The sequence below is a fragment of the Patiria miniata genome, unplaced genomic scaffold (assembly GCF_015706575.1).
Source record: "Patiria miniata isolate m_02_andy unplaced genomic scaffold, ASM1570657v1 HiC_scaffold_4, whole genome shotgun sequence".
Classification (NCBI taxonomy): Eukaryota; Metazoa; Echinodermata; class Asteroidea; order Valvatida; family Asterinidae; genus Patiria; species Patiria miniata.
Genome location: NW_024037071.1, coordinates 3,438,814 through 3,457,618, shown reverse-complemented (window position 1 = coordinate 3,457,618; position 18,805 = coordinate 3,438,814). Strand labels below are relative to the sequence as shown.

The window sequence follows — 18,805 nt, the reverse complement described above, 5'->3', positions numbered from 1 at the left end:
TTAGAAAAAGGAACGCTCTCTGCTGCAGAGGAGGCTTTTGATCTGTACCGCTTGCAAACTCTGCATTTTTACTCCTGTCATTGTATTTGCTTGATATCTGCACTTGTGGGTACCTCGTTGTGACTTGACCAATGAACAACAATTTAATATTGCATTTTGCCCTTCACCGTCGTTACTTTGTAAGCACTGCTCACTCGACAGCTTGTGAGAAAATAGCTTGCTTAGGCTGAACTTGAACCAACGACCTCCTGCTTACTAGTTGAGATGTCTCAGCTCAACTACAGAGCTTGTCAGGGGTGGCTGGCTGATTCGCATTCCATGCAGCGGCTGGAAATATACAGCACTGTGCACCCATAGAGGGCACAAGCCTGAATGTTGTCATCAAAGTGCTGATGAACACTTCGTTTGAATTCATTGTGATTCATGTTCTACAAATCAAACAAGTATTCTGGAGAGGAAAGTCTGAGAAAAACTTCATCAGTCATCTTCTAGTCATTGAAGATGTCATGTACATGTATTTGTAAGCCTTCAGCTAGCGTGTCTGTCAGCTGAGCCATCAGGTTGCTCGGAAAAAGTTGTCTACATACATTGTGCATGCATACAGTTGAGCAACAAGAGCATGTTTAATGTGTTGACAAAGGCATGCTTGGTACAGTTGTTCTGCAGTAGACTTTTCTTCTAGAACAACGACCATTTCCATGAACGATTGAATTTCTTTCTGCTGCAGTTTAATTTGCTTGATTCACCAGTGGACGAGCAGACAAGTTAGTATAACTACACTTCCTGACAGGTTTAGAGTTCTGTGCACCAGCGAATCTTCTTCATTTGGAATGAGGCTGAGTTTATGATGAATGAAGAAAGCTAGATCCACTGGTCCCACATTCAGACCAAGGAAATTTGGACCACCCACCATACTGGTTCTGTATACAACCTACTCTCGTTTGCTGTATCAGTATCTTCTCTGTAACGGCAGTACCTCAAGCAAGTACTGGCTTCAAGACTTCTAATGACAGAATACGATGCAGCTTCCTGCCAGCTTCACACAATGACTAAGCAGCTACCGTTGCGATTGCAAATGTCATTCTTGAGCACTTCTGTTTCTCCATGCAAAATTGCACAGGACCTATTGGACAATTATGATGGACTGAAACATCACAGCTGTTGAAATAACCTCCAAAAAGTTAAAGGTTTTCATGGTGGAAATTCAACTAGTAAACTGTTTGCGTATTTTTGATTTCACAACTTAAAAACCAACTGTACGTTGTTGAATTCCCGTTGATATTTTTGGATTTTTTGTTATTGTTGGTTGATCTTTTTGATCTGCCATTGTGCAATTGTATCATTTCATTGTGCAGTTGGATCTTTCCATTGTCAAAAAGCCTTTCAGTGTTTAGATATGTGAGACATTTGAGATTATACTTTGATTTCACCACCCAGTGAACATGTATCTTCTAATTACGAAGAAACAGTGAACCATGGAAACTAATGGAACTGACATGTATGCTATGGGTCCAGTGGTTCATGCATTTATGGTAGCCACTATACCCTTGTGTTTTGTTAGTCTATTGATCCATTGCTATATCATATTCTCAGTTATTTTCAACAGAACTCTGCACAGTGCGTCAAATTACTTACTTGCCAATCTGTGTGCATCAGTTGTATTTTCAAACTCAGTTTCCATAGTTACAATGTGTCTCCTTTTGCACCCAGTTGCATTGGTGAACATCACACTTTTACAGACACTTAACATTTTTTGTATTCCTATCGTGTTTGTTACGGTTTTCTTTATGTCCAGCTCTGCTGTTGTTGCCGGTGACCGCTTTGTCAAAGTGGCCCATCCATTGAGATATTTGGGCTTCATGACCGATAAGACTTGCGGCTGTCTCATAGGCTCTTGCTGGGTATTGTCCGTTATTGTTTGTTCATGTTTTGCTGCTGTGTTTGTCACTAGTGAAGTACGTACATATGTCCCTTATGGTACCGCAGCCTATTTTGAAGCCACTAGATTGAACCCTCCTTATCGTATTTTTGCCATATTTATCTCTGTCATCATTGTCCTAGGTCTACTGATTATTGATGGGTTTGTGCTGGGTTTGTTGCGCATTGCCAGAGAACAGCGGCGAAAAATACAAAACGAACTCAACATGCTGCCAAACATTGGTGCAAACAGAGTCCGACAGCTAGGAGAGGGCTCCAACAAAACCATCAGATACATCCTTTACCTGGGTTCTTACACTTTGGCCTGGCTACCTTGTGCCATTATATTGAATGCCCTTTTCTTTTCAAGGCAAATTGACTTTGGAACAAGCACAGATATTTCAATGGGGTTCATATTGGTGTCCCTTTTCCAGTTGATGTACGGTACGCTTTTCCTGACATTTATGCAGGAAGAGCACAGGAAAGCTCTGCAAAGCACATGGCAAGCTCTTGTTCAGAAACTGAAGTGTTAGATGTTAGATCCTCTTGTGTACAATCCCCAAGTCAGCTCTCGGGACATGATTGTCATTCAGTCGGTTAATGTAGGTGACGTTGAGATCCCAGTGGATGTGTAAGCTTTGCAGTATGATTTAATAGTGTTGTCAAATATAAGTGGCACACTTTTTAAAGCCCTTTTCATCATTGTTCTCTTATGAATGATGCTATTTTAGGTTGATAACTTCACAAGGTATTTGGTTCTTGTTCTTTCTTTCCTTTGAGCAAGATTTTCTCATTACATTGGTACAGTGTAGGTTGGTTACAGACTAATTCATTTTTCCAAGAAGTAATATTCTGATCATTTCCCTATCATCAATATTGTGGTAATAGTCTTAATTTGGATTAGTTGTTATCAAAGTCTCTGCCAACCTGATCGAAACACCATCCTTCCTATCTTACTAAGATCTAAACTACAAGTTAAATTGGTACTTTAAATTAACTTCTCTCGTTGTTTGATATCACAATTAATATTGTATACCACCGTCACCATAGTTAATAAAGTTTTAGGAATTATCTCCGGCATTTGAGGCATCAGAACTAGTGAACAGGATATTGAGTGGGAAATTACAAGGAGACTAGAACCAGTTTGTCAGATGGCAAATGGCCTGGACGCAAAATTTGGTTTTCTAGAGAATACGCCCTCTTTCTTGTTGACATCATAAAAGCTTATTCCCTCATTAGCTCTGTGGGACTAATGAAGATGAATTTGACAGTCGACTTCCCCTACTCTGACTTTGTGAATTGCTGCATCAATTTAGGTAGAAGCATTGTGTATACAACACATGATGGCTGTGTTATACATTCACAAAGAAGGCCGTTTATTATTAATGTCTAGTTGTGGCAGGATCGCTCAGTTTGCGGGACTGAGATTTCGTAGAAGAGATAATGTTTTCTGCTGCGCAGGAAGCTTCCGATCTGTACCGCCGGCAAAATCAGAACTTTTCTCTTATCATTGTAATTGCTTGTTATCTGCACTTTTTGGTACCTCGTTGTGACTTGACCAGTGAACAGCAATTTAATATTGCATTTTGCCCTTCACTGACGTAACTTTGTAAGCACTCGACATCTTGTGAGAAAATTGCTTGCTTAGGCTTGACATGAACCAACGACCTCCTGCTTACTGGTTGAGATGTCTCAGCTCAACTACAGAGCTTGTCAGGGGTGGCTGGCTGATTCGCATTCCATGCAGCGGCTGGAAATATACAGCATTGTGCACCCATAGAGGGCACAAGCCTGAATGTTGTCATCAAAGTGCTGATGAACACTTCGTTTGAATTCATTGTGATTCATGTTCTACAAATCAAACAAGTATTCTGGAGAGGAAAGTCTGAGAAAAACTTCATCAGTCATCTTCTAGTTTTTGAGGATGTCATGTGTAAACTTTCAGCTTACGTGTCTGTCAGCTGAGCCATCAGGTTGCTCGGAAAAAGTTGTCTACATATTGTACATACATGTAGTTGAGCAACAAGAACATTTCTAATGTGTTGGCACTTGGCATGCTTGGTACAGTTGTTCTGCAGTAGACTTTCTTCTGGAACATTGTGACCATTTCCATGAGTGATTGAATGTCTTTCTACTGCAGTTTAATTCACTTCATTCTCCTGTGGACAAGCAGACAAGTTGGCACACCCAGAACCTCTACACTTTCTGACAGGTTTACAGTGCTGTACACCAGTTGATCTTCTTCACTTGGATTGAGGCCAAGTTTATGATGAATGAAGAAAGCTAGATCCACTGATCCTAAATTCAGACCAAGAAAATTTGGACCACCCACCATACTGTTTCTCTATATGACCTACCATCGTTTGCTGTATCAGTATCTTCTCTGTAACGGCAGTACTTCAAGCAGAGGTGTACTTTACAAGGCTACAAAGGACAGAATATGTCATGCAGTTTCCCGGCAGTTTTTCACAATGACCATGCACTTTTGATTCTCTTTTTTTTTGCTGGTTGGTGTAATTTCAGCGATTTGCCATTGTGCAATATTCACAAATTCACAAAGCCTTTTTGTATTTCTTTTTGGATTTGTGAGACATTGATATGTGATATTTTTGCTTTCATTTTTCACTGAACGTGCGCTACTTTAAAAAATGAACTGATTATGAAGAAACAGTGAACCATGGAAACTAATGGAACTGATTCCTTTGACATATCTTTGGGTCCTTTATCTCATGCATTGCTAGTAATCTTTATACCTCTGGCTTTTATTAGTCTATTGATCCATTTCTATATCATTTTCTCAGTTATTTTCAACAGAACTCTGCACAGTGCGTCAAATTACTTACTTGCCAATCTTTGTACATCAGTTGTATTTTCAAACTCATTATGCATACTTTTAATGTTTCTCTTTCTGTCCCCAGTATATATTGAATTTTCGAGCACCACAATTTTACAGACACATTACATTTATTTTATTCCTATCGTGTTTGTTTTGATTTCCTTTATGTCCAGCTCCGCCCTTGTTGCCGGTGACCGCTTTTTCAAAGTGGCCCATCCATTGAGATATTTGGGCTTCATGACCAATAAGACTTGCAGCTGTCTCATAGGTGCTTGCTGGGTTCTGTCCGTTATTGTTTCTTCATGTTTTGCTGCTGTGTTTCTCACTAGTGAAGTAAATGTCTCTGTGGCTAATAGTACCACATACTATATTGAAGCCATAAGATCGAGCCCTCCTAATCATATTTTTGCCATATTTTCAACTGTCATCATTGTCCTGGGTCTACTGATTATTGATGGGTTTGTGCTGGGTTTGTTGCGCATTGCCAGAGAACAGCGGCGAAAAATACAAAACGAACTCAACATGCTGCCAAACATTGGCGCAAACAGAGTCCGACAGCTAGGACAGGGCTCCAACAAAACCATCAGATACATCCTTTACCTGGGGTCTTACACTTTGGCCTGGTTACCTTGTGCCATTATGTTCAACATGGTCATCTTCTCAAAGATTGACTTGGGAACAAGCATTGGTATTTTAATGGGGTTACTTTTGGTGACACTTTTCCAGTTGATGTACGGTACGCTTTTCCTGACATTTATGCAGGAAGAGCACAGGAAAGTTCTGCAGAGCACATGGCAAGTTCTTGTTCAGAAACTGAAGTGTTAGATGTTAGATCTCCCATGTACATGCAAACCCCAAATCAGCTCGCGGGACAAAATTCTCATTCAGTCGGTTAACCCTCCTATGGTAACATGCATTGTCAGCCTGCTTATTACTTGGGTCAATATTGGTCAAGACCCCCATTGGTTTGTAAACAGTAGGCCAGGAGGTGAGGAAGAAAATTTTGACGATTGGTGACCTCTCAAGCAAAGGGAGGGTTTGTCAAATATAAGTGTGCCTGTTGGCATACTTTTCAAAGCCCCATTTCGTCATTGTTTTCTTTGGAATGATGCTATTTTAGGTGGGTAACTTCACAAGGTATTTGGTTCAAGTTCTTTCTTTCCTTTGAGCAAGATTTTCTCATAATAATTGGTATTATAATGTAGGTTTGTTTGAGGGTAGTTCATTTCGAAGAAGTAATATTCTGACCGTGTTGCTATCATCAAAGTGGTATGGTCCTAGTTTGGATTAGTTTTCATCCAAGCCTCCACCAACCTGACTTAACCCTCCCCCACCCCAACTCCCTGCTCTGACAAAGATCTAAACTACAAGTTAATATAGTACTTTAAATTAACTTTACCTCCTTGTTTGATATCACAATTAATATTTTATACCTGTCACCATAGTTAATAAAGTTTTCGGAATTATCTCCGGCATTTGAGGCATCAGAAGTAGTGAACAGGATATTGAGTGGGAAATTACAAGGAGACTAGAACCAGTTTGTCAGATGGCAAATGGCCTGGACGCAAAATCTGGTTTTCTAGAGAATACACCCTCTCTCTTGTTGACATCATAAAAGCTTATTCCCTCATTAGCTCTGTAGGACTAACGAAGATGAATTTGACAGTCGACTTCCACCACTTTGACTTTGTGAGTTGCTGCATCAATTAAGGTAGAAGCATTGTGTATACAACAAATGATGGCTGTGTTACACATTCAAAATGAAGGCCATTAATTAATGTCTAGATGCGGCAGGATCGCGCAGTTTGCACAACTGAGATTTCATAGGAGAGAGAATATTTTCTGCTGTGCAGGAAGCTCCTGATCTGTACTGCGCTGGCAAAATCTGAATTTTTCTCCTATCATTGTATTTGCTTGTTATCTGCACTTTTTGTTACCTCGTTGTGACTTTGTCAGTGGACAACTTTGTTACTCTGATGTTACTTTGTAAGCACTGTACACTCTGACAACTTGTGAGGAAATTGCTTGCTTAGGCTTGACATGAACCAACGACCTCCTGCTTACTGGTTGAGATGTCTCAGCTCAACTACAGAGCTTGTCAGGGGTGGCTGGCTGATTCGCATTCCATGCAGCGGCTGGAAATATACAGCATTGTGCACCCATAGAGGGCACAAGCATGAATGTTGTCATCAAAGTGCTGATGAACACTTCGTTTGAATTCATTGTGATTCATGTTCTACAAATCAAACAAGTATTCTGGAGAGGAAAGTCTGAGAAAAACTTCATCAGTCATCTTCTAGTTTTTGAGGATGTCATGTACATGTATTTGTTAACTTTCAGCTTACGTGTCTGTCAGCTGAGCCATCAGGTTGCTCGGAAAAAGTTGTCTACATATTGTACATACATGTAGTTGAGCAACAAGAACATTTTTAATGTGTTGACACTTGGCATGCTTGGTACAGTTGTTCTGCAGTGGCTTTTCTTCTAGAACAATGACCATTTCAATGAGCGATTGAATTTCTTTCTACTGCAGTTTAATTCACTTGATTCTCCTGTGGACAAGCAGACAAGTTGGCACACCCAGAACCTCTACACCTTCTGACAGGTTTACAGTGATGTACACCAGTTGATCTTCTTCACTTGGAATGAGGCTGAGTTTATGATGAATGAAGAAAGCTAGATCCACTGATCCCAAATTCAGACCAAGGAAATTTGGACCACCCACCATACTGTTTCTCTATATGACCTACCATCGTTTGCTGTATCAGTATCTTCTATGTAACAGCAGTACTTCAAGCAGAGGTGTACTTTACAAGGCTACAAAGGACAGAATATGTCATGCAGTTTCCCGGCAGTTTTTCACAATGACCATGCACTTTTGATTCTCTTTTTTTTGCTGGTTGGTGTAATTTCACCGATTTGCCATTGTGCAATATTCACAAATTCACAAAGCCTTTTTGTATTTCTTTTTGGATTTGTGAGACATTGATATGTGATATTTTTGCTTTCATTTCTCACTGAACGTGCGCTACTTTAAAAAATGAACTGATTATGAAGAAACAGTGAACCATGGAAACTAATGGAACTGATTCCTTTGACATACCTTTGGGTCCTTTATCTCATGCATTGCTAGTAATCTTTATACCTCTGGCTTTTATTAGTCTATTGATCCATTGCTATATCATTTTCTCAGTTATTTTCAACAGAACTCTGCACAGTGCGTCAAATTACTTACTTGCCAATCTTTGTACATCAGTTGTATTTTCAAACTCATTATGCATATTTTTTATGTTTCTCTTTCTGTCCCCAGTATATACTGAATTTTCGAGCACCACAATTTTACAGACACATTACATTTATTTTATTCCTATCGTGTTTGTTTTGATTTCCTTTATGTCCAGTTCCACCGTTGTTGCCGGTGACCGCTTTGTCAAAGTGGCCCATCCATTGAGATATTTGGGCTTCATGACCAATAAGACTTGCAGCTGTCTCATAGGTGCTTGCTGGGTTCTGTCCGTTATTGTTTCTTCATGTTTTGCTGCTGTGTTTCTCACTAGTGAAGTAAATGTCTCTGTGGCTAATAGTACCACATACTATATTGAAGCCATAAGATCGAGCCCTCCTAATCATATTTTTGCCATATTTTCAACTGTCATCATTGTCCTGGGTCTACTGATTATTGATGGGTTTGTGCTGGGTTTGTTGCGCATTGCCAGAGAACAGCGGCGAAAAATACAAAACGAACTCAACATGCTGCCAAACATTGGCGCAAACAGAGTCCGACAGCTAGGACAGGGCTCCAACAAAACCATCAGATACATCCTTTACCTGGGGTCTTACACTTTGGCCTGGTTACCTTGTGCCATTATGTTCAACATGGTCATCTTCTCAAAGATTGACTTGGGAACAAGCATTGGTATTTTAATGGGGTTACTTTTGGTGACACTTTTCCAGTTGATGTACGGTACGCTTTTCCTGACATTTATGCAGGAAGAACACAGGAAAGTTCTGCAAAGCACATGTCAAGCTCTTGTTCAAAAACTGAAGTGTTAGATGTTAGATCTCCCATGTACATGCAAACCCCAAATCAGCTCGCGGGACAAAATTCTCATTCAGTCGGTTAACCCTCCTATGGTAACATGCATTGTCAGCCTGCTTATTACTTGGGTCAATATTGGTCAAGACCCCCATTGGTTTGTACACAGTAGGCCAGGAGGTGAGGAAGAAAATTTTGACCATTGGTGACCTCTCAAGCAAAGGGAGGGTTTGTCAAATATAAGTGTGCCTGTTGGCATACTTTTCAAAGCCCCATTTCGTCATTGTTTTCTTTGGAATGATGCTATTTTAGGTGGGTAACTTCACAAGGTATTTGGTTCAAGTTCTTTCTTTCCTTTGAGCAAGATTTTCTCATAATAATTGGTATTATAATGTAGGTTTGTTTGAGGGTTGTTCATTTCGAAGAAGTAACATTCTGACCGTGTTGCTATCATCAAAGTGGTATGGTCCTAGTTTGGATTAGTTTTCATCCAAGCCTCCACCAACCTGAGTTAACCCTCCCCCACCCCAACTCCCTGCTCTGACAAAGATCTAAACTACAAGTTAATATAGTACTTTAAATTAATTTTACCTCCTTGTTTGATATCACAATTAATATTGTATACCACTGTCACCATAGTTGATAAAGTTTTTAGAATTATCTCTGGCATTTGAGGCATCAGAACTAGTGAATAGGAATTGAGTGGGAAATTACAATGAGACTAGAACCAGTTTGTCAGATGGCAAATGGCCTGGACACAAAATTTAGTTTCCTAGAGAATACGCCCTCTCTCTTGTTGACAGCAGGAAAATTTATTCCCTCATTAGCTCTGTGGGACTAATGAAGATGAATTTGACAGTCGACTTCCCCCACTCTGACTTTGTCAGTTGCTGCATCAATTTAGGTAGAAGCATTGTGTATACAACAAATGATGGCTGTGCTACACATTCAAAATGAAGGCCGTTTATTAATGCCTAGTTGTGGCAGGATTGCTCAGTTTGCGGGACTGAGATTTCGTAGAAGAGAGAATGTTTTCCGCTGCGCAGGAAAAATCAGAACTTTTCTCTTATCATTGTAATTGCTTGTTATCTACGCTTTTTGGTACCAGTTGTTGTGACTCTGTCAATGAACAACAATTTAATATTGCATTTTGCCCTTCACCGTCGTTACTTTGTAAGCACTGTACACTCTGACAGCTTGTGATAAAATAGCTTGCTTAGGCTGGACTTGAACCAACAACCTCCTGCTTACTGGTTGAGATGTCTCAGCTCAACTACGTACAGAGCTTGTCAGTGGTGGCTGGCTGATTCGCATTCCATGTAGCGGCTGAAAATATACAGCATTGTGCACCCATAGAGGGCACAAGCATGAATGTTGTCATCAAAGTGCTGATGAACACTTCGTTTGAATTCATTGTGATTCATGTTCTACAAATCAAACAAGTATTCTGGAGAGGAAAGTCTGAGAAAAACTTCATCAGTCATCTTCTAGTCTTTGAGGATGTCATGTACATGTATTTGTAAGCCTTCAGCTTACGTGTCTGTCAGCTGAGCCATCAGGTTGCTCGGAAAAAGTTGTCTACATATTGTACATACATGTAGTTGAGCAACAAGAACATTTTTAATGTGTTGACACTTGGCATGCTTGGTACAGTTGTTCTGCAGTGGCGTCTCCTCTAGAACAATGACCATTTCAATGAGCGATTGAATTTCTTTCTACTGCAGTTTAATTTTCTTGATTTTCCTGTGGACAAGCAGACAAGTTGGCACACCCAGAACCTCTACACTTCCTGACAGGTTTACAGCGCTGTGCACCAGTTGATCTTCTTCACTTGGATTGAGGCCGAGTGTATGATGAATGAAGAAAGCTAGATCCACTGATCACAAACTTGGACCAGGAAGTTTGGACCACCTACCATACTGGTTCTCTATGAGATGTAGTCTCATTTGCTGTATCAGTATCTTCTCTGTAACGGCAGTACTTCAAACAGAGGTGTACTGGTACTTCACAAGACTTTTAATGACAGATGTCGTGCAGTTTCCCGGCAGTCTCTCACAATGACCGTGCAGCTGCCATTGCGATTGCAAATGTCATTTTTGAGCACTTTTGTTCCTCCATGCAGAATTGCATAGGACCTAGTGAAGATTGGAAAATAATGTCTGCCTGAACCATCACAGCTGTAAAAAAAATAACCTCCAAAAACTTGAAGGTTTTCATGATAGAAACTCAACGAGTAAACTGGTTGGTTGATTTTCAGCGATTTGCCATTGTGCAATATTCACAAAGTCACATGGCCTTTTTGTAATTCTTTTTAGATTTTTGAGACATTGATATGTGATATTTTTGTTTTCATTTCTCACTGAACGTGCACTACTTAAAGAATGAACTGATTATGAAGAAACAAGTGAACCATGGAAACTAATGAAACTGATTCCCCTGATATACCTTTGGGTCCTTTATCTCATGCATTGCAAGTACTTTTTATACCCCTGGCTTTTATAAGTCTATTGATCCATTTCTATATCATTATCTCAGTTATTTTCAACAGAACTCTGCACAGTGCGTCAAATTACTTACTTGTCAATCTGTGTACATCAGTTGTATTTTCAAACTCATTTTGCATATTGTTAATGTGTCTCTTTCTGTCCCCAGTTTCAGTTGAATTATCGAGCCCCACAATTTTACAGACACATAACATTTTTTTTATTCCTGTTGTGTTTGTTACGGTTTCCTTTATGTCCAGCTCTGCTGTTGTTGCTGGTGACCGCTATTTCAAAGTGGCCCATCCATTGAGATATTTGGGCTTCATGACCAATAAGACTTGCAGCTGTCTCATAGGCTCTTGCTGGGTATTGTCCATTATTGTTTCTTCTTGTTTTGCTGCTGTGTATTTCACTAGTGAAGTACACACCTATGTCCCTTATGGTACCTATTCCTATTTTGAAGACATAAGATCAATGTCTCCTGATCTTATTTTTGCCATATTTTCAACTGTCATCATTGTTGTGGGTCTACTGATTATTGATGGGTTTGTGCTGGGTTTGTTGCGCATTGCCAGAGAACAGCGGCGAAAAATACAAAATGAGCTTAACATGCTGCCAAACATTGGCAGAAACAGAGTCCGACAGCTAGGACAGGGCTCCAACAAAACCATCAGATACATCCTTTACCTGGGGTCTTACACTTTGGCCTGGTTGCCTTATGCCATTATGTTCAACGTTGTCATCTTTACACGGCAAATTGGCTATGCAACAGGCCTAGATATTTTAATGGGGTTGCTTTTGGTGTCCCTTTTTCAGTTGATGTACGGTACGCTTTTCCTGACATTTATGCAGGAAGAACACAGGAAAGTTCTACAAAGCACATGGCAAGCTCTTGTTCAGAAACTCAGGTGTTAGATGTCATATTTAAAGTTGCTCTTTAATTATTTCCTTTCTCTCTTTTTTTTCCTGATGAATTTTCAAGTTGTATGTTTCATTTGAAAGGTACCTGTTACCATCTCATTTTTGTTCATTATTTTTGTTTTGTTTGAAGCAACAAAATTGCCTAAATCTTAATTTTGAGTGCATCAGGCGTTTTAGAACCTCTTGATATTTTGGCTCAGTGCTGCAGATACATGTATTTTACATTATGAGACCTACGCAGGGCACTTTTTGGTGTCATAAGTACTCATTGTTTGTGCTTATAATAAATCTGATAAATTATAGGGGCGTAACATGTCAGTATTGTTCAGATAATCCCTCATGTTGCATTTGCTGTTGTACAATTACTTGGCACAACGTTTTCGGCATTGAAGGTTGTAGAGTGCATGTGGAGTAATATAAGATCGGATTAGTTTATAATTCCAATTTCACCAAGATTTCACCAAGAAAACAGTAGGATTGTTAAAAAAACTTAAGGTGTAATGTTCAGTATGCATAGTTGTGTAATGTCTGTAAGTGCCAGAAAAAAAAAATTTCTGTACATGCTCAGTATTTGAATCGAGCACCTCATGTATATCAAGAAAATGCAATTGATGCGTAAAGAAATGTGTAATTCCCACTATGAGTTCAAAAGAAAGGTTCTTAGGTGGTTGGAGCCTGTTAGCATTAACCAGATAAGATGTGAAAGTTTGTGCGGTGAAGAAAGCAATACGATCGAGTAAGGTCACGGTTGCACCACACAGATCTCTTTTGTGAGTTGGCAAGGTTTTGAAAAAAAAACAGGAAAAACTCAATGTTTCGTATAAGTATGCTCTGCCCATCTTCAGGAGACTGAGGGATTCCGCATCGTCCCATCTTCTGCACCGACACGCCTCATTGATCATCTAGCATCCCCTGCCCCCAGCTTGGGTCCTCAGAGTTGCATCCTTCACCCCCCCCCCCCCCCCCAATGCTCACCGCTTCCAGTTCTCTTGCATAACCACCCTTCGCCTCAGTCTCATGAGGGCTAGGGCCTAAGCAGCGGGCAGAGCACACTCTCAAAACGCTGGTAAAAATTTTGCTAGCTAAAAAAGTCGGTTACAATTTTAACCAAAGTTGTGTAAAATTGTCCAATTTTGACTGTTTGCCCAACGGTTGGGCTGTTCACCTGTTAAGCAACAGTTGGTTAAAATTAGTCATTTACCCAACGCTGGTTAAATTCAGGTAAATTTAATCAGCGTTGGGGAAAATATGCCAAACGTTGGGTAAACGTTGGGCAAAATTGGACAATTTTACAAAAATTTGGTAAAAATTGTAACCAACTTTTTTAACCAACAAAATTTTAACCAGCGTTTCAAGAGTGCAAACTCTCCGAAACATTGACCCTCAGTTCTTTTCAGAACTTCACAAGCTCACATCTGGAATGATCTCAGTACTCGTAGTTGTTAAGCGAATTAATTTTTGGGCCCAGACTTTTGGTCCTTAAAGATGGAGACGTTGATGTGCTACTCATCATTCAAATCACATATGTATAATATATTTTTATAAAAATCCTTCAAATGTATGTGCTTCGGCTAGTTTTATTGTATTTGTAAGCCTGAAACTTGCACGGGAACTGATGTCACACGGTGAATTCAAATTTGTTGTACGTGGCACCAGACTAATGTCGACAGGTTTGCTCTGTGTTAGATGGTTTTATTCACTGCTGTAAATATGCATAGCTACCGGTAAGGTGCCGGTACACATTATAGCTGTTTTGGGCCAAACAAAGAGTATGGCTGGATTGCTAAGGGATTTCTGTACTGATCAGTCCTAATTTGAGCAAGATGTGCTCAGTAGTTTTTGAGTGAGACAAAAAAGCATTAAGGGGGCACTCACATTGGCCATATTGTGCCAGATGAAATGACCGCCCAAAATGGTGATTCATCCCTTTTCCCAGATCCCCATACGTGTCCTGTACGCACACATTTTCTAATGGTCCATATTATATAGATTTTCTGGGACCCAACTTTTGAAATATGGCTAGTAAACAGTATGTGACACTGAATTTTGGCAATTTCCGGACAAAAGTGCATAGTTAAAAAGGTAATTAGTCATTGTTTTGAAACTACATCGAGATGGTAACTCATTAGATGGAGGCTCTATCATAGAGTAATAAAGTCATTTTGTCAAGCTGGGAGAGCTTCGTAAACAACTCCCCACCAAATTATTAGATTTTTTTAATGTAATGGCTTAATAGGCATTGCAGATCTTCTGGAAAGGTTAATAGATGATTACACTTAATGAGCCAGCATGACAAAGTGGTCCCCAACAAAATTGGCAATTTAGGGGAGTTTTTAAGTGCAGATCAACTTGAATTTGGGGCTAGATTTGAATGAGTAGGGTTTACCCCTTCATGGGTGCTGTTTTACAAAGAGTCACTGAAAGCTTATGTGCACTGGCAGGATCGAAACGGGTCTTGTGGCAGCGTAGTAGTTATTAATTGCATAGCATTAGTTATTGCGCATTCTTTGAAAAATAGGTAAATGTTTGTAACATGTCTCTGAAGCGATGGTCACTGTTGCCCGCTACTGTTCTGATGTGGCATGACGTGACGTGTAATTTTTGTGTGTGCAGATTGAGGTTTTCATATTTCAATCAGACTGCAATTTCACCCCTGCCTTCAATATTCACTGTTCAACAAAATAATTGATTTGTTATCCTTTTACTGATAATTTCACTGATTGTGTAGAATTTATAAATATTGCTTGATTATGCATTGATTATGCCCTGATTGATTTTAAAGTGAAATGCAACAGTCAAATTTTGTAAAGTTGTGTAATGACACCTGCACTTTGAAACCAAATTGACAGAAATCTGCTACTATTTTTGGCAAATCTTGAATTCTGTGGTATAGTCAAATAAATATTGCTGCTTCAAAAATCTTTTGGAATATATGTTTAGTCATTTATTGTATGTGACTGTTATTGGAGAAGATCAGGATAGGGCCCCCAATTTGTATCTGTTTTGTTGAAGTTAATCAGAACCAAGAAATCGTTTAGTTTTATCTCGGCCATACCCTTCTGTACCTGAACTTTGTTCTGAAGATAGAGACTAATCCCGCGACAGCCATTTTCTGAGGTGGCACCAGGCCTCGTCTGTTAGATTGCGTGGGTCATGCGCGGGATGGCACCACTTCAAAAATTGCTTCTAACTTTGTTTGCCGGAGTACACTGCAGGGAACCAAGGTTTTGTCAAGTGGCATTTTGTTTTTGAAGAATTCAATAAATCATGCCTGTTTAGTCCAACTTCAAATTTGTTTTGCATTTTGGTAACTGATCAGCAAAATCATTTAAGATACGTTCCAGCTTTGGCATCTTTGACTTGGAGTTAAAAGGTCATTTTCTTTCGCAAATAATAGATGCATAAATTCTATAATGTTGCCAACTATTAAAGTTTCTGACTTCTTTTAACTCCAGAAGCCTTTTGACAAAGCAAACTGGCTTTCTATTTTCGAGAATTATTTTTACGATTTTTTTTCCACCACCACCTGTATTTTCCCTTTTCATTAGCAGCCGCAGTCACAGAAGGAACCAATATCCAGAAAGGAGAGGAGGCCGATGACATAATGACAGCAGCCAAGCTACGGAATCTGGCCAAGAATATTGACAGGTATATAGGTACATGCCAGCCCGTCCGTATTCAGTCCTGAACTCGGAGATGGTAGAGAATGGGGAAGTGTGATCGAGGGATTAGGGTTGGTGCCTCATGATCAGAGGGTCAGGGGTTCGAATCCAGCAGCTGGCAATATGTTGTGTCCATGGGCAAGCCACTTTACTCCACTTGCCTCTCTCCACTTTTCTTTGGTTAAATCTGAAGGATGCACAGCAAGGTCTGTTGCAGAAAACTGACAGGAAATAATAACCGAAGTCAGCCTGTAATCTACAGGGGTGTGAAATCTCAGCTTTAAAGCTGATTTCAGCTTTTTTTGTTTTGGATTTCAGCTTTTTTCCCTCACTTGCTGTGTACAAAAGTATAGGAGATTTCCAAAGTTCAGCTTTTTTACACCTTTTACAACTGTTTTCAGCTATTTTTATCAGTGGTCACTCACACCCCTGAATCTAAAGTGTTCGCTTGTCATGGTAATAATGTTGTAAATATAGCTAATAGCTGCTGTTTGAGATGTTTGGATTGATGTTTATCCACTTAACCACTTCGCACCGGGATTATTTTGACATTGACTGGACCCAGGCGTGGGATTGTTTTTCACGAACCTCAATGCCAGATGGGTTCAGGCTATCATCTGCGGGTAGCCCGCCCTAATATTTCCAGCCTCGCTCACTGTGAGCGGGTCACAGACAGATATTTCCAGCCTCGCTCGTTGCGTGTTTATCCACTATCCATTCCGAATACCGCGAAACCTTTACGTGTATACACGTCATCCGACGTGAACTGGTTTACTCCAGTGTTCTTGATTAATGCCCTTAAGCAGTCATGTCTTTGACATTTGCCTTGTCCAAATCAGGATTTATTGAGCTATGGCTTATACATTGAACACCAGTAACGGTACATATAATCTATGGCTTGAGACAAATTTTTCATGGGCTTAAGTGTCTTAAGGGCTTAATATTGATTCCCTTCTTTCTTATTTTTTTTCCAAACAGGAGAGCGCAGAATCGCAGCATGAGGCGTATCGAAGGCAACCTGCGTTACGACATGACGGGCATGTCAGACGAGCTAGAGACACAGTCTAGCTTCATGAGGGTCAACTCTGCCGGAGACATGGACGGGGAATTGCTGGAGGAGTAGATACAAAGTTAAAGGCTCATTTTGATCTCAACACTACCTAAATCTCACACCCATTTTAGACTAGGGTTTCTTAACTGGGCCAAATTCAATTACCGTGGGCTGTTCAAATCACTTTGGGAATTGGAAACCAACCCAACAGCCAAACCTTACACTGTTTTTGCAACAAAGTGATTACACACATCGACATTCACCTCGCCCAAGAAAACCACCCTGCAGGCAAAATTTCGGACCCATCACACCCACTTCCTCATCATGTGTAAAAAAATCATCCCTCCTCATCTTAACAGAGCCGCCACCAGTAGCTGTTCCTCTTTACTTCTATTATCTATCAAAGGAGGCAGATGTGAGCTTGTTACAGGCTTCAAAGATACCGCAACCTTCAACTTTGTCTTTCGATGTTTGACGGAGAAAATGGGAGGAGGAAATTATTTAGGAGCAGCTAGCTGTATAATAAAAATAATAAGGTGTGTTTATATAGCCCAATTTCATTTGAAACATATCCACCAGCATTTATTTGTTTTCAAGGTGCTACATCACATGTTGGGCCAATGAAACCATAGAGAAAGTATGATGAAACGTACCAAATACCATCTCAGCTCCCTGGGGAGTATACAGCTCGATGCTGCCATATCGGTGCAAAGCAGCTAAAATCAACCACAATAACCATTTCTACCCACACAGGTACCCAATTTACTCCTGGGGTGGGGAGAAGCAATGAGTGATAAAGTGCCTTGCCCAAGGGCACACACGCCATAACCCCAGGCTGGACTTGAACCCACAACCTGCAGAATTACCGGCAGACCATGAATTCAGTGCTCCAGACCATGAGGCCACGACACCCCACTTTATCCACTACATCTAATAACCAAAACACTGCCCCAGTATCCCACTTAGATATTCGATAATGGAAACAGGTTCTGGCGAAGGTTTGTTGTTCTAATGACCTACAAATCACACAAATAAAGCACTGCGTTCCGCACGTATGCTTACTTTTAATAAGGCATACATGCGGAACTAGGTTAATCAGACTACATGGAAGGTCAAATAAGTATTTGGTGTTTTGCAACCAAAACAATTTCAAAAGCAGTGATGGGGTTGGCCATTATCATACAATAGAGCCTTTTTTGAGGTGATACACATGAGAAAACCATTTTGTGTATTCGTTGTTACACGATTCGAATTAAAAAACACTCCTCAAAGATACCCTGTAATAATATAGGTTTTCCCGGCTATTTTAAAACGTTTATCATTCGAATTCACCATTTCTAGTATTCAAATTTGTCCAGCAACATCGATTTAGTGCACTTCCAATGTTTAATTTCGTCTTTTTGTCATACAATTTCAAAGTCAGTTCAAGCAAATTCAAACAATGAGCACACGTTTTCTTTACGGAATATTCAATTCTTGTCTACGCCAAACCTTGTTATTCAGAATTCAAATTCGTCTAATTGATTTATATAAGACGAATTCGATCTCTGAATGCTACCATTCGGCAACAGCTACTGAATTTGATGTGTAATGACGAATATTCTCGACGCGGTGACTAAAGAGGGTGACCAAACTTTAAAATTGAATGGCAATTGACTAATATTGTTGAAAGCGTGTGAATTTTTTTGTGGATGAAATTGAATGATAGAGTTGGTGAATTTGAATGAAAATCTTTTAAAATAGCCGGGAAAACCTTAATCTATATAATACGGTTGGGGATATTTTAGAGATGATTAGTTGAGAACATGGAGGAGATACACAATTTATAAAGCGGAATCAGGCCAAAATAGGATTGCTTACGAGAAGAGTGAGACAGGATTGTTTTTTCTTTTACAAGTT

At 39.9% G+C, this 18,805-nt stretch overlaps 1 protein-coding gene and 1 long non-coding RNA gene across 2 annotated transcripts; both read left to right on the top strand.

Annotated features, from left to right (window-relative positions):
• Positions 1-158: 158 nt before the first annotated feature.
• LOC119739713 (adenosine receptor A3-like) lies at positions 159-4,453 on the top strand. The gene has a single exon (XM_038214743.1). It carries the CDS (start codon positions 1,476-1,478, stop codon positions 2,448-2,450), a length of 975 nt encoding a protein of 324 aa, XP_038070671.1. The 5' UTR covers positions 159-1,475; the 3' UTR covers positions 2,451-4,453.
• Positions 4,454-8,979: 4,526 nt separating this feature from the next.
• LOC119739712 lies at positions 8,980-18,273 on the top strand. The gene is made up of 3 exons (XR_005272619.1): positions 8,980-9,101; positions 15,745-15,841; positions 16,834-18,273. It is a non-coding gene; the product is annotated as an uncharacterized LOC119739712 (long non-coding RNA).
• The last annotated feature ends 532 nt before the right edge of the window (positions 18,274-18,805 follow it).

Coding starts and splice junctions, on each gene's coding strand:
- LOC119739713 (XM_038214743.1), top strand. CDS start 1,476: ATGGAAACTAATGGAACTGACATGTATGCTATGGGTCCAGTGGTTCAT.